This window comes from Hyperolius riggenbachi, chromosome 3 (genome assembly GCF_040937935.1).
Source record: "Hyperolius riggenbachi isolate aHypRig1 chromosome 3, aHypRig1.pri, whole genome shotgun sequence".
NCBI classification, from domain to species: Eukaryota; Metazoa; Chordata; class Amphibia; order Anura; family Hyperoliidae; genus Hyperolius; species Hyperolius riggenbachi.
In genome coordinates this window covers 215349502-215375550 of record NC_090648.1, presented here as the reverse complement: position 1 = coordinate 215375550, position 26049 = coordinate 215349502, and the positions used below count along the sequence as shown (strand labels likewise).

Genomic DNA, 26049 nt, shown 5'->3' with positions numbered 1-26049 from the left:
GCACAGGCACAAGTTGAGACACCAGAATATCTGCAGGCATCCTGCAGCTCACAGCACTGTCCCATTTCCCTGCTACAGTTGACTTTGGATGAAGCAGCAGTGTGTGTACAGAGCATGGAGCAGCTCTGGGGAACTTGAGAGTCAGGTATAAGCACAGCCCTGTGCCCTGCTATGTGAATGCTTCACCTTCCTCTTCATTACTAATGTCGGCTGTCCTCATTATTATCTGTATCCAAATTGCATTATGTGTACCCAGCATGATGTCCTACCATATTATTATACTGTGTTGTGCGTGGCTGAGGGAGACCCTTCAGGAATCCCCCCCTTGAAAATCCTGGGTTTGCCCCTGAGCCTCTTTCTCCTCGCCTGTATCCTGTTTGTCCACCGTGATCGGTGAAATTCTCCCTGTATTAGCTTCCGGGTCAGTAATCCGTTAAACTCTAATATCGCCCTTTTGAGCCATAGGGAAACATGGACATTACCTTGCTCATCAGTTGTCCTTTTAGTAATAACTGACAGCAACAGCAATAGCATAAAAGGGCCCTAAGACTTTTCAGAAGAAAATGGTAAGCCTCTGAGAGGAACTGACGGCAAGTAAGTACCGGTATGTTATAATCATTTGCAAGTACATCATGTGTTTACTTTAAATAATTTTACCCGGTTCAGATTCACTTTGAAACACGTGAGTTTTTCAGTGTACAGTGTGAAAGCAGCCTAAACTGAAGTCTGTGAGGCAGTTAGGCTAATGGGAAGGGTTGATAACATCTACTGTACCAACTGTCAGGCTACAGCAGAAAACTGACATTTTTTGGTCCATTTTACCACATTGGAAAAGTGAAAGTGAATGGATAGGATCTGTTCAAACTTGTCAGTCATCAATGGATCTGTTGGATCCATTGCAGTAAGCGGACTGCACCTTTGGGCTGTCTGTGATTTTTCAAGAAGAGCGGATGCTATGCTTGAAACGCATCTGCCCTGGGCACCAACCGGACCACAACGGACCATCACAGAGGACACTACACTGTTTTGACCCATTATTGTTTTAAAATATAAAGTTCTACTGTAGTTAGGACTTGCTAAAAAGTTATTTTGTTAATAAAATGTTAATTAAAGGATGAAATAAGAGTTAATTGGATATGGGCCTATAAGAGGTGGCTACACAGGGCTTTCATTATAATAGCACCCCTCTTTCTTAAAGCTTTCCCTAGTGATCTAGTGCCCCCACCCCTTATCTTTAGCTTTTCTTGGGGTATACCCGGTATAGTAGTCACCCGCTTTTCATATTTATTAATATATGGTTTCCCTTGTAGTCTAGAGAATTACTCATACTAAAGACTAGATGGATTTACAGTTTTAACACCATGTGCCCATGGGGACTCAATGTTGATTTTAGTTTAACCTATTTTCCCGTCAACTCTTAATTTAGTCTGAACTATTCTAAGTTTATTATTTTTTGATGATGAATTTGTATTATGAATTTTGGCCACTAGATGGCACTAAAAGGACTACAAATTCGCTTCAGAATACGTAAAACACGTTTTGTATTATTGAATACTGACAATGAATAAGATCTATAAATATTATTTTATTGACAGTAATCATATACTTTTTTATATGATGTATTTATATTGTATACATTTTATATGTTGTGTTTATTGTTAAATATTAGGTTTATATGATGTGTATCTATTTATGACGCTTGCACGTTATATTTAATAACTAGTGCGGTATAGCGTGGAAGGGCGCAGATGATCGCTATATTATTGTGGCATCTGTATCCGACCTGCGGCATCTATGTTGCCTTGGCTATCAGCTGTGACTACTTTAGTACTGCAGACTACACTTCCCATTAGGCATTTCAGCAGAGTGAGGCAGCTGGTGCATGAATCAGGTGACAGCCCCCAGCCAATAAACAATTAAAGCAGAGGATGTCCTTGGTACTACAATCCCCAGGAGGCATTGCTTAGAATTGGGGCTGCTGGGGCGTGGGTCAGATGAGGGCCCCTAGCCAATGAAATTATGCTTTTGCTTTGAATCACTACATGGGACTGGTGACACGGAGACAGGACACTAGCAGGTAATGATATTATTTCTATGTATTCCCTACTACTGCAGCTCACTCTCCATCTTCTAATGACGCCGGAAGAATGAAACCGGATGGGTTGGAAAGTGGGAAAGTCTCTCTTCTGCCAGAAGCATCTTGCACGTGCATAGGGAACAACCAGGAAGTTTTGAATCATTGTGAAACCATTTATTGGCTAACTTTAAAAACGTTTTGGAGTTAGCAAATGAATGGTATAATCCTGAGTCAAAACGTCCTGCTTTTACTGATGGCCACTGTACGATATTCCATTCTTTACAATGTCGTTTAAAAAGGGTGCCGTGTGCAGGGACCCACAATGTGAGGGTTCACTACCTGAACCCTTTTAACTGTTTAATAAACGTTGTTGGCTTATTCGGTGGTCAGTACTTGATTCCATTTTCATATTTATTTATTTATTTGTTGGTGGCCTCCTGTGAGTTTGTGTCCTGTACCGGTTTGCAACTGGCAACAGGTTGTTGAGGTATTCTAGTTGTGAAACCTCATTTGATGTGACAAAGTGCTGAGGAATGACGGGAGGGAACCAAGCACCACATTTTTTTTCCTGGTTTCTAATAGCTATAGGAGCTGCCATAGTCCCCCCTCCCCTTCTAGCTGCTCACTATTTATCCAGGGCAAGGTGTGACGATAGCATCTGTGACTTCTCTAAAGTCTTTGAAGCAGGGTGTCCTATATCCCTTTTTCCCCTCCCTGATGAAAGCTTTTGTTTGTGTGTGTGTAATAAAGTAATTACATCAGTCCTTACCTTCCTGAAATGTCTGGTTGGGCAGGCCATGGAAGTTGGGTAAAAAGCCTCTGCTAAACTTTTAAATATAAACAGACGATGTACAATTTAAGGGTTTTTTTTTTTAGGAATGAAGTACTTCATTGGCATTAATTGTAAATGTACTAATGAGATGCCCTAGAATGCTAAAAATTGGGCTTGGTTCACTTTTTAACCACATCACCGCTAAGGGTTTTTACCCTTAAAAACAGAGCAATTTTCACATTTCATGATCCTTCCTGTCATTCACCAATAACTTTATTTCTTATCACATCTAAATGATCTAGACAAGACACAGAACATTTATATGGTGGACTCAAAGCGCCACTAGGGCATACTCCGTAGGCAGTAGCGGTGTTAGGGAGTCTTGCCCAAGGTCTACTTACTGAACGGGCAGCTGGCTTATTGAACAGGAAGAGCCGATATATGAACCCAGGCAGAGCCTCTTAAAGTGGACCTAAACCTAGGACTTCCCCTCTGCTCTAAAGGAGAAGCAACAGCATAATATCCTTCACAGAACATTTATTTGTTACTGTTTACAGATCTCCTCAGAGATGTTGCAGAACTGTTACTTCCTGGTTTGCTGGGAGCACATACAGAGTTGAAGAGAACCCGAGGTGGCTTGTAAGAATGCTATTAGCACACACACGCTAGGTCTGCATATAATGCCCAGCCTCTGTTGCTATACAGTGCCCCCCCCCTTGTGCTCTGCTGTGCCCCCATAAATCAAACGCCGTGCTAGAGAAACACAGTGTGTCGCCAGCAGGCTGTTTACAGCTGTACTGTCAGTCTTGCCTCTCCCCACCTCCTCTATGTTGCCGCTCCCCGCCCGCGTCCCTTCCCTCCCCGCTGATTGGAGGGAAGGGATGCAGGCAGGGAGCGGCAACCTAGAGGAGGCGGGGGAGCGGCGAGAGTGATAGGGCAGATGTAAACAGCCTGCTAGCGACACGTTGTGTGTCGCTAGCACGGCGTTTGATTTATGGGGGCCTGGGGGGGGGGGGGGGGGGACTGTATAGCAACAGAGGCTGGGCATTATATGCAGACCCAGCGTCTGTGTGCTAATAGCATTCTTACAAGCCACCTCGGGTTCTGTGTTTACATATAGCCTCTGAATGCACAGGCACAGATGAGACAGGTGTCAGCTCAAATTACAGTGATTTATTACTTCCAGATAAGGGAGGATGAGGCAGCCTGTTGTCACTGGCATAGAAATTGCTATAGCAACCATATCGTTGCTATGGGGCCCGTAGCAGTTCGTAGCCAGGGGGGCCCGGCGGTCCTGGCTGTTTTTAATTTGCAGAAGCCCGGCCCCCATTTCATTTCCCCCTGTCTGATCCAGCACCTCCACCATGCCCACACACACTGTTCCCACCGCTGCTCACCCTAGTTCCGACCAGGCGCCGCCGAGCGTCACTGTTGCCATGGCAACAGAACACAAGCCGGGCCACTGTGCTACAGCAGTGAGTAGCCGACTTCCGTGTTCTGCTGCAGCGCCGCCGGAACTATAGTAAAGACAGAGCGGCTGGTGAGAATCTGTGTTTCCCCTTAAGTTTTTAATTTATGAACTCTGCGTGTGTTCGTGGGGGAAGGGGGGGGTTTAAGCGATGTACTTAGTGTGTACAGTGTGGGTGTACAGTGTGTGTGGGGGGGGGGGGGGGGGGCGCGCACGCGCGAAGAGGTGCCATTTACTGTCACTGTGTGGGGTATATGTCTGTGTAACTTTTTTTGGGGGGGGAGGGTGAAGGGGTTGAAGGGTGCTAATTTCTATATGGGGTCTGTGTAACCTATTGTGTGTGTGTGTGTGGAGGGGGGGGGTGAAGGGGTGCTATTTACTGTGTGTGGTGGGGGGTACGACACTTAATAAGATACTCTGTGGATAGGGGTGTAACTTGCTGTGTGTGTGGGGGGGAAGGGGTGTAACTTCTGTATGTGGGGGGAGGAGTCTAACTTACTCTGGGGGTGTGTGGTGTTGTGTGTGTCTACAGTGTGCGTGTGTGCGTGTGTTTGTGTGTGTGTCAGTGGCGTAATTACAGGGGAGCAGCCCCTGCAGTTGAGGGGGGTGGGGGCGCACCATGGCTTCTGAGCCTGTGTTAATGAGAGAGGACGCAGTGAATAGAGAGGAGACAGGGAGCCTGTGGCAAGGTTTCTTGTCACCACCACCCTCACCTGCCAGACAGACTCTATCCAAAGGGAATAGCAGCGCTGCATCTTCACCTATCACACCTACTGCCAACCTCGCCTGTCATTGGAGGGGACAGCAGTGCCATCACCCACCCCATCCTTGGGCCAGCCAGACGACAGTTAAGCCCACTAGACCACCAGGGACTTGCCATGCATATGATAGGTAGCAGAAGAGGTCTCGCCTATGGCTGGTAAAACTCAGAGCTACCTGGGACAGTGATTCCACTGATCTCTTGTGTGGGACCTCCAGCAATCCCAGCGTGGCCAGAGTGGTTCCTCCAGCCCAATCCCTGGCTTGTTGTTGTATCCCCCTTGTAGCTGGGTATTGGGTTGGTGGAATCACTGTGGCTGCACTGGGATTGCTGGTCGCAGTAGTAAGCTCCTGGTAAGTAGATCGTGGGGAGGCTGTTTTTGCCTGATGATTTCTTTGAGCTCAGAATGACAGCCAGGCAACAGGCATTGTTTATAAGGGTATGAAGATGGCAGCCTCTTTATGCCTCTTAGTTTAAGAAGCTTTTTAGATGAATTTTGGTGTATTATATTTTTACTAGGCTTAAGGCCTGTTCAAAAAACAGGCACAAGGCTGTGGCTGTGACCCCCCCCCCTGCTCTCTCCCCCTTTAACCCTTTAATTACCCACGCACGCAGCGTGCGCACCCGCCCGCGCATGACGAGGCGCACAGGCCCGCCTCCTTCTGGACCTGTCCTCTTCTGCTGCATATCATTCCCCCCAGCTCTCGGCAGTGTCTCTGCGTCCCTGCACATGCACAGAACGAAAAAGCACTGACACACGGACATGGGACGCAGGGACACTTGCCTTTTATTTGGTAGGATATTTAGTACCTATATAATAGATCTGATTAGTTTATTATTTTCTATTATTACAAGGACACATTGTTTGTCTAAATTTTTTTTATTTCCCCTAGCCTTCAGCATGGATTCCCTTACAGAAGCACTTGCCGGAAGCTTCACAGTTTCCTCACAGTTGAACAGTACTTCTGCTCCCCACCCACGATTGGCACAATACAAGGGCAAGTACAGCTCTCTGGAACAGAGTGAGCGCAGGAGGAAACTTTTAGAGCTTCAAAAAGCGTAAGAGTTTATTCTTGATTGATACATTAGCAATACATTGTTCCTGTAGTACCAATACATTGGTCCTGTAGTACCACTGTCAAGCTGTAAAAATGTCTGTAGTGTTGGAGGCAGACTTTTTAGTGGTTCTTAACATTTACTACATTTTGAACCAGATATTGGGCTTGATTCACAAGAGTGCTAACTGTTAGCACGGCCATTTTCACGTGAATTTTCATATTGCGCGTGATCGTGAATTTTCGCGCGCAAATGTGAATTTTTGCACTAAAACAATATCGATTTCGCGCAAAAATGCGCATTTGCGCGTGAAAATCGTTATCATTTCACGCAAAAAATCACGATTGCACACAATGCGAAAACGGCCATGCTAACAGTTAGCACTCTTTTGTGAATCAAGCCCATTGTGTTCCTCCGCCTTTTTGTTGTATAATTTCCTTCTCAACTACTGGAGATATTTTACTCAAAGGAGTCTGCATGTCAATGTCTCTTACCATTGCAGCTTCCTGTGTTATGCCTTCAACTGCACTGCTGCTCACGCTGTTTGAAGATGTCCAGTTTATGTGCAATATTTTATTCTACATACTTTCAAAACAATTGAGTACCATCCTTGGCTATTACAGATGAAAGCTAAATACATAAATCTAAACTGTTTTATGTGCCGAGGTGTTTGTAACTCTGTTCAGCCACCTTGTGATTTGCACAGCCTGCCACACCGGATCACCAGTGGGTGCCACCACTAATCTCCACCATGCTACTAGGTGTCTTTCCTGTCCTGTCCCCTTCTATAAGCATATCTTAAAGGACAACTGAAGTGAGAGGGATATGGACAACATGACCTTTATATTGCGCTTTATGCCAGGTCGGCATCTGCAACGGAGGAGATCCTGGCAAGCTGGAGCTGCGGCGAGGGACAGACAGGAAGCCAATGGCTGGAGGAAGCCCCAGGTTAGTAGATCCCTTTTTGTTTTTTTTAGCTCGGACCTGTCCTTTAACCTCCCTGGCGGTATGCAGTTTCAGACGCTGCATCCGCGGGAGGATTTTTTAAAATAAAATGTTTTTTATGTTTTAGCTAGCACTTCGCTAGCTAACCATGTCCCCCAAGCCCCGCCGCACTTAACTAAGCCCCCGATCACCGCCGGAAATATTTACCCCTCTGCGATCCCGCGAGAGCTGCAGCTTCACTATTCCGCTTCACTCGTCGCTATGGCGACGATTGGACATGACGTCTGACGTCATGCGCAGTCCTGATCCTCCCCATAGCGAAACCTGGAGCTGATTGGGAGGCTGCGCCATCGCAGGATCCCTGGGGGGTACGAATTACGGCGGCGATCGGGGGGGATTAGTGGAGAGCGGCGAGACTTGGGGGGCATAGTTGGCTAGCCAAGTGCTAGCTTAAGCATATACAGCACATTTTATTAAAAAAAAAAAAAAAAATCCTCCCGGGGCCATGTGAACCTCGTAGCTCGTACTTACCGCCAGGGAAGTTAATTGGTTGCTCTGTTATAACCGAAAGAAATCTGATTTTCAAAGTAATGTTGATGTTTTCCTATGTTTTTTGTTTTTTTTTATCGGACCTGTCCTTTAAGTGTAAAAGGGCCCTAAGACTAAAACAAATTATATAGAGTAGAGAGCTGCATGAATTATATGCTGTGTATTGCTTGTTAGAATGAGATGTAGGTCTGTGCCAGATTTGGATGATTCAATATTTACTCACATTTTCAATAATTAATTTAAGCAGACCATTTTGTGTGTGTATAAAGCCTATCTAACTGCAAGCACTCAATAAGGGTAATGCCTACAACATTAAAATAATCTAGTGAGATATTCTAAAACCTATCAACACTGCTTCTTCTGTAGCTGGAGGGTAAATTGTTTGGTTAGAGTAGCAGGAAAATTAGATAGACAAAATGGAATAGAATATGACTTTAAATAGCATTGCTTAATTCAGTTAATATAGTGTTGATTGTAGCCATTATTTTGGCATACATACTGCTCATAACTCTTAAATGTTTTGTCATTGACAGAAAACGGTTAGATTATATAAACCATGCACGGCGGCTGGCTGAAGGGGACTGGACAGACCGAGAGCTAGAGAAGGCAGATGAAGAGCAGGAAAAACATGAAGAAGAGGAAGCCGAGGAGATGGATGTGGATCCTGGCAAGAAACTGCCAAGACATTATGCAAATCAGGTCATTATCATGCATTGTTATAGTAATTCATCACAATCTCAATACTTAGTAAAAATACACTGACTGATCTGGCCTTAAAGCAAACCTAAAAAGAGCAGATTCGCTTCAGTTTAGATACTTTCCTCTGGATCCTATAGAGCTTTCCTGATCCTCTCTCTGTGCCATCTCTCCACCTCTGTCCCCTATTGAAGTTACGCAGCCTTCTGGAATCTTCGGTAGTCTTCAGAAGCCCTCGCTTCTCTTGAGTACTTCTGAAGAGAGGTGCATGCGTGGGGCCTGGACTCGCTAGCACATAGTATGGATCCTCTCGTCATTTGGAAGTACTCTGGGATGCAAGTACTTCCAAATTCTGCCTGAGGAGGGCCAAAGACATATTTAACCAAGGGGTCATGCACTGTAACAAGGTGACAGAGAGAGGACCAGGAAGGCTCCTTTGGATCCTGAACTTTCCCTCTCCATAGGTAAGTATCTAAAAAAAAAATGTTCTTCTTTGCTTCAGGTTTACTTTGAAAACTGTTAAGGATCATGTGTTATGTCTACTTGAAGGAAAAATCAGCTCTACTGGATCGTTAAAAGGGTCCAATCGTTATTAGCGAACGATCACAGAGACATCATGGTCACTTCTTAGTCATAGCTAATAAGATGCGATTGTAGCTCCAATACTCGTGACCGTGATGCCTCTGTCCATGGCCGTTTTTCTTATAAAGATTGGACCCTCTTAACCATCCAGTAGAGCTGATTTTTCCTTCAAGTATATGCCCATGTCTTGCCTGAGCCATTATCCTGCTTCTGGATTGTTGTAGCAGGGAGGTGGGCAGTGTTATCTTTCCTACATATGTCCATGTGTTATTATATCCTCTATATCAACAGTACAGACCAAAAGTTTGGACATACCTTCTCATTCAAAGAGTTTTCTCTTTATTTTCATGACTATGAACATTGTAGATTCACACTGAAGGCATCCAAACTATGAATTAACACATGTGGAAGTATAGTACATAACCAAAAAGTGTGAAACATCTGAAAATGTCATATTCTAGGTTCTTCAAAGAAGCCACCTTTTGCTTTGATTACTGCTTTGCACACTCTTGGCATTCTCTTGATGAGCTTCAAGAGGTAGTCACCTGAAATGGTCTTCCAACAGTCTTGAAGGATGCTTAGCACTTGTTGGCCCATTTGCCTTAACTCTGCGGTCCAACTCACCCCAAACCATCTCGATTGGGTTCAGGTCTGGTGACTGTGGAGGCCAGGTCATCTGGTGCAGCACCCCATCACTCTCCTTCCTGGTCAAATAGCCCTTACACAGCCTGGAGGTGTGTTTGGGATCATTGTCCTGTTGAAAAATAAATGATGGTCCAACTAAACGCAAACCGGATGGAATAGCATGCTGCTGCAAGATGCTGTGGTAGCCATGCTGGTTCAGTATGCCTTTTATTTTTGAAAATAATCCCCAACAGTGACACCAGCAAAGCACCCCCACGCCATTACACCTCCTCCTCCATGCTTCACGGTGGGAACCAGGCATGTAGAGACTATCTGTTCACCTTTTCTGCGTCGCACAAAGACACGGTGGTTGGAACCAAAAATCTCAAATTTGGACTTATCAGACCAAAGCACAGATTTCCACTGGTCTAATGTCCATTCCTTGTGTTCTTCAGCCCAAACAAGCCTCTTCTGCTTGTTACCTGTCCTTAGCAGTGGTTTCCTAGCAGATATTCTACCATGAAGGCCTGATTCACACAGTCTCCTCTTAACAGTTGTTCTAGTGATGTCTGCTGCTAGAACTCTGTGTGGCATTGACCTGGTCTCTAATCTGAGCTGCTGTTAACTTGCGATTTCTGAGGCTGGTGACTCGGATTAACTTATCCTCCGCAGCAGAGGTGACTCTTGGTCTTCCTTTCCTGGGGCGGTCCGCATGTGAGCCAGTTTCTTTGTAGCGTTTGATGGCTTTTGACACTGCACTTGTGGACACTTTCAAAGTTTTCTCAATTTTTCGGACTGACTGACCTTCATTTCTTAAAGTGTCCTACCTGATCATGCACCTCCATTACTGTGCACCCATGCTATGCATCTGAGTGAACCTAACTTGCCTAATCTCCATGCTCCATCCAGTGACTGACTAAGCATTACCTGGTACTCATACTGTGCTGTGTGATATGGTTTTCTTGTATTCCTGTATTGTCATATTGCTGTATGTCACCCCTAAATATTGTCTGTAACCTAAATTAATGTTCAGCACTGCGTAATATGTTGGCGCTTTATAAATACAATAAATAATAATGATGGCCACTCGTTTTTCTTTACTGAGCTGTTTTTTTTCTTGCCATAATACAAATTCTAACAGTCTATTCAGTAGGACTATCAGCTGTGTATCCACCTGCCTTCTCCACAATGCAACTGATGGTCCCAACCCCATTTATAAGGCAAGAAATCCCACTTATTAAACCTGACAGGGCACACCTGTGAAGCGATAACCATTTCAGGTGACTACCTCTTGAAGCTCATCAAGAGAATGCCAAGAGTGTGCAAAGCAGTAATCAAATCAAAAGGTGGCTACTTTGAAGAACCTAGAATATGCCATATTTTCAGTTGTTTCACACTTTTTGGTTATGTACTATACTTCCACATGTGTTAATTCATAGTTTGGATGCCTTCAGTGTGAATCTACAATGTTCATAGTCATGAAAATAAAGAAAACTCTTTGAATGAGGTGTGTCCAAACTTTTGGTCTGTACTGTATATTTAACTATATTGCATATATGTTGAAAACCATTTTTATTTTTCGGATTCAAAAATGTAATACAGTAGAATCTCGTTATAATAAACGCTGATATAGTAAATCTTGATGGCAATGGATGTAGTACCTACACCCCTGCAAGGTGAAGAGGGATTTTGCAGGGATGTAGATGCTTGTCCCGGGGAGGGCAAGTTGTTAAAGAGACTCAGAAGCGAGAATAAATCTCGCTTCAGAGCTCATAGTTAGCAGGGGCATGTGTGCCCCTGCTAAAACGCCACTATCCCGCGGCTAAACGGGGGTCCCTTCACCCCCAAACCCACCCCCGCAACCCTTGGTCGTAGACTTGGTCGTTCCTGGAGGCAGGGCTAACGGCTGCAGCCCTGCCTCCAGTCGCGTCTATCAGCGGTGCATCGCCGCCTCTCCCCCGCCCCTCTCAGTGAAGGAAGACTGAGAGGGGCGGAGATATGCGCTGACAGACGCGCGTGGGGCAGGGCTGCGGCAGTTAGCCCTGCCCCAACCAGGAAGAGGGGATGCGCTGCATGGAGGGGGATTTGGGGGTGAAGGGACCCCCGTTTAGCGGCGCGACAGCGGCGGTTTAGCAGGGGCACACATGCCCCTGCTATCTATGAGGTCTGAAGCGAGATTTATTCTCGCTTCAGACTCTCTTTAAGTGAGGAGAGCACTCACATCCTCCCCCCTACTGCAAAGACCATGTCTGTGTTCCCTCATGTAAGCAACACATGGTGATAGGGAATGTTAGAACACGCAGCTTATATATATTTTATCAGATCAGAAGGAGATAGAGGTATTTTTTTGCAAGTATAAATAATTATCATTAAGATGCATAATGCATCTTGACACTCGTCTGTATTTTAAAAACAAAATTTTTAAATGTGAATACACTGTGTTATAACATTGTAGCAGCATACAGGAATAGAGTTTGAAGAATAGCCGAAAGCTTACTCTTTTTCTTATAGTGTTCAAAAGAATCTTTATTATGAGCCTAAAGGATACATTTACTGCAACAGTAAAATAAACATAGCATGCTCAAAGCAACATTACCATTGAAAAACTGGCAGTTTAAATTAGTGTAAAGCAATAGTCAAACAGCTGATTGGCCAGTTCTCCTCTGCATAAAAACAAGAACATCCACAACATGGCACTCTTTTTTTTGTTTAAGTTAGCCAATAAATGGTACCATCCTGGCTCTAAACTTCTTGCTTTTAGGGTAATAAAAACCGTGTTCAGATTTTACATGCTGATGATAAATGAAAGGTTAACAAATTATTTCCTACCAGTCATTATGTCTCCAGCAGTCCATATTCTAAATGTGTACTTTATATTTAGCCCTGTAAGTAGGTACCTATTGGAGGGGAAACATTCTTATCTGACCTCCTACTATTTGCATGCTAGACCAAGTTTTCATGTAGCATCAGCAGAGATGTAATGGGGCCCTAGGCAAGGTAGTAAATTTGGGGACCCAGTGGTCCTTTAGGTAAGCTGAAGCAAAGAGGGGTCAAAGGCCCCTTGACATCCACTAGGCCACAAGCACTACAGAAATCCCACAGTTTACATCAGTTTAGATGAGGGTAGGTTATTAATACACGAACTACAGCAATGGATGAGTGACAACTGGCTAAAACTAAATGCAGACAAAACTGAAGTCCTTCTGAACGGAGGGCAGCACATGACAACAAAACAACTTAACTTACAGTCTTCACCACTGGGAATAGGAGACACGATCTACACAGCTCTGATCATGTGCGTAGCCTGGGAGTTCTAATTGATGGGGATTTAAACTTCAGAACTCACATCTCTGCTGTGGTGAAATCAGTGGCGTTCCTACCGTCAAGCGGCAGGGGCGGCCCGCACCGGGTGTCTTGATGCTTAGGGGGTGACACCCGGAGTCCTGTGTTGCCGCCCCTGCCGCCAGTGCACATGTTGTGCAAATTTGGGATTTTACACCCCCCCCCGTGGCCGTCCCCGCTGACAACCTATGTGTGTCGTCCCCCCCCCCCCCCCCCGGGGCCTTCCCCGGTGACAGGCAGGACTCAGGAGCAGCCCAGCTTCAGACCTCCGACCAGCCGGCGACCAGTATGCGGGCGCTAGGACCCAGCGGACACCGCACTGATATGCGGAAGTGACATCACTTCCGCATATACGGCGTGGTGTTCACTGAGTTCGGTGCCCCCGCATACTGGTCGCCGGCTGATACTGAGGTCTGAAGCTGGGCTGCTCCTGCCTGTCACCGGGGAAGGCCTGTGAGGTGAGGGGGGGGGGGGGGTAGGTTGTCAGCGGGGACGGCCACGGGGGGTGTAAAATCCCAAATTTGCACAACGAGTGAAGGGCACCTGTCACTATCTAACCTGGGGGGGATCCCTATTACTATCTAACCTAGGGGGTCCCTGTCACTAACTGGGGGTCGCTGTCACTATCTTACCTGGGGCAGTGGGGGGTCCCTGTCACTATCTAACCTGGGGGGTCCCTGTCACTATCTAACCTGGGGGGTCCCTGTCACTAACCTGGGGGTCGCTGTCACTATCTAACCTGGGGGGGTCCCTGTCACTCTCTAACCTGGGGGGGTCCCTGTCACTATCTAACCTGGGGGGGTCCCAGTCACTAACTAACCTGGGGGTCGCTGTCACTATCTAACCTGGGGGGTCACTGTCACTATCTAACCTGGGGGTCGCTGTCACTATCTAACCTGGGGGTCGCTGTCACTATCTAACCTGGGGGGGTCCCTGTCACTATCTAACCTGGGGGGTCCCTGTCACTATCTAACCTGGGGGGTCCCTGTCACTATCTAACCTGGGGGGGGTCGCTGTCTAACCTGGGGGGGGGTCGCTGTCTAACCTGGGGGGGGTCGCTGTCTAACCTGGGGGGGGGTCGCTGTCTAACCTGGGGGGGGGTCGCTGTCTAACCTGGGGGGTCGCTGTCGCTATCTAAACTGGGGGTCCCTGTCACTATCTAGAATTCAAATATACCAGCACTCCAGCTTTCTCAAAGAATCACGCTCTTTTATTGATATTGGTAACCACACACGCCTTGAGAAAGGGGGACCCTGCGAGGCCCCGAAACAATTGTCGGTCATTTCTGTGGATATGTTAGCTCAATAAAAGAGCGTGATTCTTTGAGAAAGCTGGAGTGCTGGTATATTTGAATTCTGGACTTATACTTTGGTGGTTTGCCTATACCACAATACCAAGCACCCTACCTAAGATGGTGTGCCCAGTCACAACTTTTCCTGTTCCTGTCACTATCTAAACTGGGGGGCACCAGTCACTAGCTGAACTGGGGGGCACCAGTCACTAGCTGAACTGGGGGGCACCAGTCACTAGCTGAACTGGGGGGCACCAGTCACTAGCTGAACTGGGGGGCACCAGTCACTAGCTAAACTGGGGGGCACCAGTCACTAGCTAAACTGGGGGGCACCTGTCACTAGCTGAACTGGGGGGCACCTGTCACTAGCTGAACTGGGGGGCACCTTTCACTACCTAAACTGGGGGGCACCTGTCACTACCTAAACTGGGGGGTACCTGTCACTACCTAAACTGGGGGGTACCTGTCACTAACTGAACTGGGGGGCTCCAGTCACTAATTGAGCTGGGGGGCTCCTGTAACTACTTAAACTGGGGGGCTCCTGGCACTACCTAAACTGTGGGGCACCTCTCACTACCTAAACTATCTAGGCCAGCCAGCCCAACATAACCACCAGCCAACCAGCCCAGAATCACTGGCAAAAAGGCCACAGCATCACCACCAGTCAGGCCAGCATTTACTTCAACCAGCCAGTCCAGCCACAGCATCACCGCCAGCCAGCCCAGCCACAGCATCACCGCCAGTCAGGCCACAGCATCACTGCCAGGCCTTTCAGCTCACACATCATCGCCAATCCAGACAAAAATAGTATTGCCAGCCAGGCACAGCAGCCAGTAGAGGAGAATTCAGAAGCCAGGTGAGAGGTGTCTACCATATTAATGGGGCATTTTGCCTATTTATTTGAAATGCTGTCTATTTATGTGCCTCATGACTGCTGAATTTGTCTTGTTGGTGGCCTCATGGTTACTGGATTTGTCTTTTTGGGGGCCTCATGATTTGTTGTGGGCCTCAAGATTGCTGAATTTGTCTTGCTGGGGGCCTCATGATTGCTGAATTTGTCTTGTTGGGGGACTCATTTATTGGGGGCCTCATGATTGCTGAATTTGACTTGTTGGGGGCCTCAAGATTGCTGAATTTGTCTTGTTGGGGGCCTCATGATTTGTTGGGGGCCTCAAGATTGCTGAATTTGTCTTGTTGGGGGCCTCATGATTGCTAACTGCGAGACTATGGGAAAAGCGGAATCAACCTCATATGAGACAATAGCATTGAGGCCTGGAACCCACTGAAAACCGCAAACGCAACCGCTAGCGTTTTGTCTGAGCGGTTTGCAAGCGGATTCATGCGCGTTTTTGGTCGTGTTTTGCAACATTGTATTTTTTTGCTCAGCGGTTGTGTAGCGTTTTGCGTTTTTATCCTGATTGGTCCTGTGAATTATTTTTCATTTTGTTACAGTGTGCTGAACCGCAAAACGCTAGCAAAACCGCTCAGTTTAGGTTTTGCTGAGCGTTTCCGCTAGCGGTTCAATACTTTACATTGAAGCGCTAACGCTCCCAAAATGCTGCATGTCCTGCGTTTGCGTTTCTGGGAAATGCAAACGCTCCTGTGGAAGTTGCCCCATCCATTAACATTAGCCCAGCGTTTTGGCAAACTGCTAGCGTATCGCAGTGCTGCCAAAACGCTGCCAAAAGCGCTCCTGTGGGTTCCAGCCCTAAAGGAGTTATCCGGGCAGTTTTAATAAAATTAACCGGGGGCTTCCTCCAGCCCCAAGCTCCCAGGACCTCCCTCGCCGCATCTCTGCTCTCAGCCGTTCGCCGGAGCTCCGACCCGGTCCCCGGCGATGATGTCAGAGCGACCTGGAGGTTGCTCTGTACTGCGCCTGCGCGATCGGCGCTGTCAATCACCGCCACGTGGGCCGGAGCGGACTGCGCAGGTGGTAGTAGTTCTTAGCCTCCGGCGAACGGCTGAGAGCAGAGATGCGGCGAGGGAGGTCCTGGGAGCTTGGGGCGTTCATTTTATTAAAACTGCCCGGATAACTCCTTTAAACCTACTTTTTTTTTTTTTTTTTTTTTTTTTTTTTTAGCTTTTTAAAACAGAAAATAAAACTGGGGGGGTTTTGAAAAAAAAAAAAATACATTTTTCAGGAGTAGGATGGATGAAATTGTTTATCTTCACAGTTTATTTTCAACTTGGATTTTCCATAATGTTCATGTATGAGTTAAAATGTTTGTATTTAGTTTAAATTGCTGTTGGCACTTTGCGATAGATAAGTGACTTTTCGCCACCACTGTCCTAATCTAATGTCCCACCATTGCTAAGTTCATGTAAACTAGTCTCCACCCGTGACCACACCCACATTTTGGTATATGACCACACACATTTTTTGCGCAACGTAGCCCCAATTACGGGGGGGCAGGGCTGTGGAGTCTGAGTCGGAGTCTGGGCAATTTTGGGCACCTGGAGTTGGAGTTGGAGTCGGAGTCGTTGATTTCATAAACTGAGGAGTCGGGTGATTTTGGTACAAAATCCACAGCCCTGTTAAGTATTAAGACTAAGGAGTCGGAGTTGAAGCTATTTTGGGTAGTCGGAGTTGGAGTCGTGGTTTCATAAACTGAGGAGTCGGAAGATTTTTGTACCGACTCCACAGCCCGGGGGGGGGGGGGGGGGTGACTGTGGATAACCAGCACCGGGTGCCAAATACCCTAGGTACGCCACTGGGTGAAATCATCCTATTTTCACCTGAAGAACATCGCAAAAATCAAGCACCTCATAGAGGGTCCTTTTCAAGATTGACCTACTGACATTTGATCATTAAATAATCTGGGCCCTGGATAGATGAAAGAAATGTTGCAGCTGTGTAGCAATCCCCGCAATCTCAGATCCACAAGGTCTAATAATCTAGTCATACCCAGAGTCCACTTGGAAAGTTTTGGTCCCAGAGCCTTCTGTCATGCTGCTCCTACGTTTTGGAACGCCTTACCACAACAGATCAGGACAGCTCCATCTCTGGACGTGTTTAAATCCAGACTGAAAACCCACCTGTTCAGTTTGGCATTTGCAGAAATATAACTTTTGTTGTGTGAATACTTCATCCAACTACCAATTACTGAATCTGAGAGAGCCTAAGCGCTTTGAGTCCTATGGGAGAAAAGCGCTATAGAAATGTTATTGTATTATATAGCCAGTCATTCGCACTAAGTGGCAATGATTGTTTTCACTTATGTGAGCTAACAGCCAAAACTTGTACATGTACAATATTTGTGTCATTCCTACACCATATAAATAAAAGTGCCTGGAAAACCACACATCTTGTATATAATGTAAACATAAGTTAATGTGTGACTTTTTCATTTTAATTGGCTTTGCTGGAGTAAAATATATTTGGTGGTAGAGATTCTACTGAATTGTTCGGCTTAAGGCCCCGTTCACACTGCACGCGTTTCCAGCCGCGTTTTGGAAACGCGTGCAGGTGGCCGAAACGCACGACATCAGACATTGCATAGAGTGCAATGTCTGATGTTCACACTGCATGCGTTCCGGACCTGTGCAGTCCGGGAACGCATGCTGCACGCATTTTTTGTAAAAACGCGTGGCTGTCCCATTCACTTTTCAGTGATGGGATCAGCCACGCAACGCACAAACGCAGATGGCGTGCGTTCGCATGCGTTGCGTTCCGCATGCGTGGCCATCCGCGTTTGTAATGTGAACGGGGCCTTAGAAAATATCACTGGCGTTTTTATGTGTTGTCTAAGGTTTTTTCCAGTTTCTCTTTATAATAGAATTTTGTCTTTAAATGTCATCTGGGCAGTAATTTTACATTTTATTTATTTTTTTTAATGCGAGAAGAAAACTTTGAAAACTATGCATTTTATAATGGGGTCTCTCTAAGTGCTATGTTTATTGAACATTTATAGCTCCACTGTAATGTATTGGGTATTTTAAAAAATGCATTCTATCAAATTGATTTTAGTTTTGTACTCCACCTCCCACGATATTGCCATAAAAGTAAATGTCTATGTAGCAACACTGTCCCATGTAACTGTCTCCTCTTCTCTGATGGTACATGGCCTCCCCTCCATGTGATTGTTTTCACATCCTCTCATTGTTGCAGAGGGCAGGGCAGAAGTGTCAGAGCAGCCTGGCACTGGCATTGCCCTGGATGTACCAGTAAGAGCTGTGGGAGGCAGCGATATGGGAATAGTAAGGCTGCTCAGATTTTGCCTTGCAGTCCCTTCAGTTTGGATTGGAGAACTTAGAATCTCACTTTAAACACAAAATGGTTTTCTATTAAATGCAATAATACAATGTTGCCCTGAACTAGGATTTCCGTTATTTGGTTCTTGGATTTTATCATTCAGTGCTATGCAATTTTGATTTTCACATTGGTTACATTCTTGTTTATGCATGCTCTTCTTCCCCTCTAGCTCATGCTTTCTGAGTGGTTGATAGAGGTTCCACCTGACCTGGCTGATCTGTGGCTTCTCGTTGTATGCCCCACTGGAAAGCGTTCTCTAATTGTTGCATCTAGGGTAAGCTGCTTTCACTTCCTTATCTAAATGCATGGTAAGAGCAGAATTGGATAGCTCCTTAACCTCCCTGGCATTCAATTTCCCCAGGATTTCTGTGCAAAAAAGTGATCCAATTAATTTTCATAACCTTTTTTTTTTTTTTCCCTGTAACTTTACAAAATGTCAAGCAAGGGTCTAATATACAGTGCAGGAGAGTATTGATGTGTATGCACATCAATACTGTTCACAGCATGTTTTGTATTGAAGTGTATAACCATCAATGCCGCGAGGTTACGTACTGTGAAGATTTTTTTTTTTTTTTTTTCATTATAATCCAAATTGTATTGATTTAACTTGTATACAATCAAGCATCGTAATAGTCGGCTTGCAATATATAAAGTTATGCAGACGTAAAGCTATACCGATCTGCATGACAGTATTTACATCATACAATAGAGAATACGATATCTTATGAAAGTACTACACTTGCCAAGGATACAGAACATATGCTATTGATTGGAGTACCTGACACCGTCGTGCATAACCTCATGAAGGCTGACAGTACCGTGGTAGCATATTAATATAACTCAACAGTTCCTCCCAGATGGACCTTCGACAAGGACCCTAGAGTACTGTGAAGCTTTTAACTCAGCAGTGTTACTACCATTTTGTAAAACATACACTAAGTAGCCAAAGCACTTAAAGGACTTGCTAGAACATCCCTGATTTGCTAAGGCATGGATTTCATAAGGCCCCTGAAGGCATCTTGTGGTATCTGGCGACAAGACGTTAGCACTAGCAGCAGAACCTGTAAGTTGCAAGGTGGCATCTCTATTAATCAAACTTGTTGTTCTAACAAATCCCAAAGGTGCTCAGTTGGATTGAGATCTGGAGAATTTAGAAGCCAAAGGAAACATTCAAGGACCATTGATACTCATGGGAAAAGAAGGATGGCCCTTCTGGTCTGATCCCACCAAAGAGCTTACTGTAGCACAAATTGCTGAAAAACTTAATGAAGGCCATGAGGGAAAGGTGTTGAAATACACAGTGTATTGCAGATTGCTGTAAATGGCTTTGTGTGCCCATGCTAACTCCTGCTCACCCCAAAGTGTCCACACTGGGCACATGAGTTTTAAAACTGAGATTACGGAACAGATAAAGAAGGTGACTTGTTCTGATGATACATGTTTTGGCTCCCAAATGCCCCAAATTTCAGATTAAAAGCCTGGAGTTGTGTACCAGTAGTAAGGCTATCCCTGCCTAAGTTACAGAAGTTGTGAGTGTGGTGGTCTTAATTTTTCCTGCTTGTGATTTCACCGGATTTCAGTCGGGTCAAGCATCTAAGATATGTGTTTGAAAACAGATCTGGTTCATGTAAATCTGCTGCTAAAATATTGGTGCCAGATACCCCAGGGGTCCATTAGGGCTTGGAGTCCATGCCTGTAAGTTGAGTTGGAGCTGGTTATATTGATGGCACAAGAGGGACCTACACAGTACTAGGCAGGTGGCTTTTTATGTTTTGGCTTATTGAGAGACAGGGAGGAAATACCAAATAGAGGATGTATCAAGGAAAGCCAAGATAAAAGCTTTATCGCTAGATAGCTGATGTTGGAAAATCCTAGGAGTAGCTGGATAGGGCTGGACCCAAGCAGCACAAGATCCACAGAAGCAAGGATCTTCTGCAGGATCCAAGATACAGGCTGTACTGTGAAACCTTGGAGAAAGTCCAACACTTATTGGCAGGGTGTTAGACGCATGCAGGGATAGCATATACTGAAAGGCACAGCCAAAAAAAGTGCCATTGTGAACAAGAACACAATTCATGTGGATCTAGAAGTTCCATACAGTTAGTACTGTTGTTTTTTGTTTTTGTTTTGCCCTTCATGACAGCCTATGGAATCTCCTGTCTGAACTTCAGGGGCTAGCCCATAAACTATGCAGATGTTCTACAATGTCTGTCTTGAGAAGGCTTCCAGTGCTGTTTTGTCATGTAAAGTTATTTGAGTTTTTCTTGTACTGTATTTCAAATAATTCTTCTGGCAGTTCTGGCTGAAATTTTTGGTGGTCTGTCTGACCGTGGCAATGTGTCAACAGTACCCCCCAATTTCCACTTCTTTATAACAGTTTGAACACTGCTGAGTGGCATTTTGAACTTTTTGGATATCTTTGTATATAATTTTCCTGTTCTATAAAGTTGAGTAACCTTATCTCTCAGGTCTTTTGACAGTTCTTTATTTTTCCCCATTGCTGAAATGTGCAAGTGGCTATCCAGTGGCTATCCAGAGCCCAGAATCTCACTGACTTTTTGTATACACAGACTACTGTAATTACAGGCAAAACAGTAACAGGTGTGGACAACTACTCTTAACATGCAATTAATCTGGCCAAAACGTCAAGGGTATGTAAACCTTTCATCAGGGCCGCCAGCTGACTGTCTTCTTTTTGTTTTGCCTTGTTCTTAGCCCCTAACCTTATTTTCCAGAGAAGGCATATGTACTGCTGTTCTCATTGACAAGTATTCAAGTATTTCCATCATGAGTGACTGTAGCGTATACTAGTTCATTGGTTTGAGTTATGTGGTAGAAGGGATTATTGTTACGAGAGTTTTACTGACTCTTTAAATGTGCTACATAGTGGCATTTCTGGGTCTTCTAGCATCTAGGTAATATGTAGATTTGTCTATTTCATGTTGTAAGTCTGTGTTTTGTTTTTTTTTGTCTTTTCCTAACATGGTTTGTTCCCATTTATTTATTTAAACCATTCATACTTTGTTTTAGGGCTCCACTGCAGCTTATACTAAGAGTGGATATTGTGTAAACAGATTTCCGTCATTGCTGCCGGGGGGAAACCGACACAACAGTAGCACTGGCAAAGGTGAGTATATAAGTGTGTAAAGCGAATAGTGGATGTAATATTTTCAAAGTGCATTTTTCATTACATACCGTACTTAAAATGAAGTAGTGCATTTTATGCCCAATTTAAATAATGTAGAGAAGCCGACTTCAATCTGTGTTGCCCTATTTTCTTAGTTAAAATAGGAATGAAATACTGTATCTTCTCTATCTTTTTACCGCATTGCAGAGTGCCAGCACAGCAACATGTACTGGGAGAGAGGGTAATCCTTTTGCAGAAATGACTGCTTCAATGCGGCGTGGCATGGAGGCAATCAGCCTGTGGAACTGCTAAGGTGTTATGGAGGCCCAGGATGCTTCGATAGCGGCCTTAAAGGGGAACTTCAGCCTAAACAAACATACTGTCATCAAGTTACATTAGTTATGTTAATTAGAATAGATAGGTAATATAATCTCTTACCCACCCTGTTTTAAAAGAACAGGCAAATGTTTGTGATTCATGGGGGCTGCCATCTTTGTCATGGGGGCAGCCATCTTTTTGGTTGAAAGGAGGTGACAAGGAGCAGGAGACACAGTTCCAACTGTCCTGTGTCCTGATTACCCCTCCCAGCTGCACACGCTAGGCTTCAAATGTCAAATTCAAAATGTAAAAAAAAAAAATTGCACCAAAACAGCAGAACGAGAACAACAAAACCAGAAATCCCATCATGCTTTGCACAGCATCAGGGGAAAAAAGCCCGGGCAGTTTTCTTCTGTGCAGCTAAAAATGAGACTTGTATAAGAGAAACAAAGCTCTGATGCTGTGGAACTGTTAAAGAAACACCAGGCCTTTTCAGTGCTGCTGAGTCGATTTTTAGTCTGGAGGTTCACTTTAAGCTCATCCAGAGTGTTGGGTCTTGCGTGTCTCAACTTTCTCTTCACAATATCCCACAGATTCTCTATGGGGTTCAGGTCAGGAGAGTTAGCAGGTCAATTGAGCACAGTAATACCATGGTCAGTAAACCATTTACCAGTGGTTTTGGCACTGTGAGCAGGTGCCAGGCCGTGCTGAAAAATGAAATCTTCATCTCCATAAAGCTTTTCAGCAGATGGAAGCATGAACCCACTTTTGAACCAAAAACAGCGACAGAAGCGCCTGACCTGGGCTACAGAGAAGCAGCACTGGACTGTTGATCAGTGGTCCAAAGTACTTTTTTTGGATGAAAGCAACTTTTACATGTCATTCGGAAATCAAGGTGCCAGAGTCTGGAGGAAGACTTGGGAGAGGGAAATGCCAAAATGCCTGAAGTCCAGTGTCAAGTACCCACAGTCAGTGATGGTCTCGGGTGCCATGTCAGTTGCTGGTGTTGGTCCACTGTGTTTTATCAAGGGCAGGGTCAATGCAGCTAGCTATCAGGAGATTTTGGAGCACTTCATGCTTCTATCTGCTGAAAAGCTTTATGGAGATTTCATTTTTCAGCACGACCTGGCACCTTCTCACAGTGCCAAAACCACTGGTAAATGGTTTACTGACCATGGTATTACTGTGCTCAATTGGCCTGCCAACTCTCCTGACCTGAACCCCATACAGAATCTGTGGGATGTTGCGAAGAGAAAGTTGAGAGATGCAAGACCCAACACTCTGGATGAGCTTAAGGCTGCTATCGAAGCATCTTGGGACTCCACAACACCTGAGCAGTGCCACAGGCTGATTGCCTCCATGCCACGCCGTGACGCCGCATTGAAGCAGTCATTTCTGCAAAAGGATTCCCAACCAAGTATTGAGTGCATAACTGAACATAATTATTTGAAGGTTGACTTTTTTTGTTTTAAAAACACTTTTCTTTTATTGGTCGGATGAAATATGCTAATTTTTTGAGATAGGAAATTTGTGTTTTCATGAGCTGTATGCCAAATTCATCAATATTAAAACAATAAAAGGCTTGAACTACTTCAGTTGTGTGTATTTGAATCTAAAATATATGAAAGTCTAATGTTTATCAGTACATTACAGAAAATAATGAACTTTATCACAATATGCTAATTTTTTGAGAAGATCCTGTATATACATTTCCTGGATGTAGTTTATCGGGGGTTCTATACCAACTGAGGAAGATTCTCTTTAGTTACAGAGTTTCAGCGTCCTCTGTTCTGCAGATCCTCCATCTGCAAAAGGAGTGTCTGTTAACAGGCCAACTGCTTCTCACCGACCTCTCTGAGGGAAGCCACCTCAGCCTGCAGCGCAGAGACATCAGCTTCAGTGGATGACACTCGGTCTGAGAGGCGCGTTTATGTCTGAGCAGATCACCGCAATTTCAGACCAAGTGGATGAAACGATCCTCTCTGTTCATCCAGGTCCTGCTTGGTTGGCAGGTTATGGAGATAGCTCCAAATGTCCTGCTTTCATCGAGATCGAGGACAGATCCTGCAGAATTCGCCATCTTAGGTGTTGCAGTGCTGGAGCTAACAGCCTGGAAATGCCGGGTAACCAGCATCTGAGACAAAGGTTGCGAGCATCGATCGGCAGTAGATTGACTCCCAGTTCTTTTCATACCACAGATGGTACGTTTTTAGTGGGGAATTAGGCAAATAAATTGCAGCGGCAGCAGCCACATGACTTCACTTCCCCATAGCCATTTCCACCCTATTTAGTTACAGAGTTAATGGATGATGAGGCCATATCTTGAAAGATAATTGCCACTCCTCATCATCCCAGGTTCAGTGCAAGTCATCCTGCCAGGTCTCCATGGGAGAAATGACCCGAGGCAACCTGTTGTACCACCATAATGAGTATAGATTAGAAGCTTCCCCCCCCCCCCCCCTCCCAGGTGTGGTCCGATTTCTTAACTCCAACTCCGACCCTGGTTAAAAGCAAAAACTCCAACATATACAAGTCATACGGGATGCCATCTTTAACAACCTTCTGCGCGAACCCCCCCAATTGCAAATACTAGTAGAAGTTCTGCGTTTCAAAAACACACAAGGCAGAACACAAACAAATGCGTTTTTTCATGTGGCCCATTGAATTGCATTATGTGTGTTTTACACAACGCTAGCGTTTCTGCCTAGTGTTTTCCTACCCTGAGGGTTAGCCAAGGTAAAAACCATGTCGTCATCAAACAATGCAACCTTGTACTCCATTCCATGTACCCTAATCCCTTGAATGTCTGGGGAGTCCCTGACTAACTGAGCCAGAGATTCAATGCAGAGGGCAAATAGCAAGGGGGAGAGAGGGCACCCCTGCCTAGTACCAATCTACAGTGGTGTTAAAAACTATTTGCCCCCTTCCTGATTTCTTATTCTTTTGCATGTTTTTCACACTTAAATGTTTCTGCTCATCAAAAACCGTTAACTATTAGTCAAAGATAACATAATTGAACATAAAATGCAGTTTTAAATGACAGTTTTTATTATTTAGTGAGAAAAACTCCAAATCTACATAGCCCTGTGTGAAAAAGTGATTGCCCCCCTTGTTAAAAAATAACTTTACTGTGGTTTATCACACCTGAGTTCAATTTCTGTAGTCACACCCAGGCCTGATTACTGCCACACCTGTTTCAATCAAGAAATCACTTAAATAGGAGCTATCTGACACAGAGAAGTAGACCAAAAGCACCTCAAAAGCTAGACATCATGCCAAGATTCAAAGAAATTCAGGAACAAATGAGAACAAAAGTAATTGAGATCGATCAGTCTGGTAAAGGTTATAAAGCCATTTCTAAAGCTTTTGGACTCCAGCGAACCACAGTGAGAGCCATTATCCACAAATGGCAAAAAACATGGAACAGTGATGAACCTTCCCAGGAGTGGCTGGCCGACCAAAATTACCCCAAGAGCGTAGAGAAAACTCATCCGAGATGCCACAAAAGACCCCAGGACAACATCTAAAGAACTGCAGGCCTCACTTGCCTCAATTAAGGTCAGTGTTCACGACTCCACCATAAGAAAGAGACTGGGCAAAAACGGCCTGCATGGCAGATATCCAAGACACAAACCACTTTTAAGCAAAAAGAACATTAAGGCTAGTCTCGATTTTGCTAAAAAACATCTCAATGATTGCGAAGACTTTTGGGAAAATACCTTGTGGACCGACGAGACAAAAGTTAAACTTTTTGGAAGGTGCGTGTCCCGTTACATCTGGCGTAGAAGTAACACAGCATTTCAGCAAAAGAACATCATACCAACAGTAAAATATGGTGGTGGTAGTGTGATGGTCTGGGGTGGTTTTGCTGCTTCAGGACCTGGAAGGCTTGCTGTGATAGATGGAACCATGAATTCTACTGTCTACCAAAAAATCCTGAAGGAGAATGTCCGGCCATCTGTTCGTCAACTCAAGCTGAAGCAATCTTGGGTGCTGCAGCAGGACAATGACCCAAAACACACCAGCAAATCCACATCTGAATGGCTGAAGAAAAACAAAATGAAGACTTTGGAGTGGCCTAGTCAAAGTCCTGAGCTGAATCCTATTGAGATGTTGTGGCATGACCATAAAAAGGCGGTTCATGCTAGAAAACCCTCAAAGCTGAATTACAACAATTCTGCAATGATGAG

The 26049-nt window shown here is 45.0% G+C and overlaps 1 protein-coding gene across 2 annotated transcripts in view; it reads left to right on the top strand.

Moving 5' to 3' along the window:
• Nucleotides 1–843: 843 nt before the first annotated feature.
• The window catches only part of SNUPN (snurportin 1), a 32360-nt gene continuing 7154 nt past the window's right edge, over nucleotides 844–26049 (top strand). Inside the window, exons 1-5 of one of the 2 annotated variants that reach the window (XM_068272573.1) lie at nucleotides 844–1062; nucleotides 5971–6136; nucleotides 8161–8326; nucleotides 18584–18688; nucleotides 21445–21541. In XM_068272573.1, coding sequence (XP_068128674.1) covers nucleotides 5979–6136; nucleotides 8161–8326; nucleotides 18584–18688; nucleotides 21445–21541 — 526 coding nt within the window. In that variant the 5' untranslated portion in view covers nucleotides 844–1062; nucleotides 5971–5978. Of the gene's footprint in view, nucleotides 1063–1950; nucleotides 2078–5970; nucleotides 6137–8160; nucleotides 8327–18583; nucleotides 18689–21444; nucleotides 21542–26049 lie in introns of those variants that run through there. The other variant, XM_068272571.1, reaches the window with a different exon arrangement.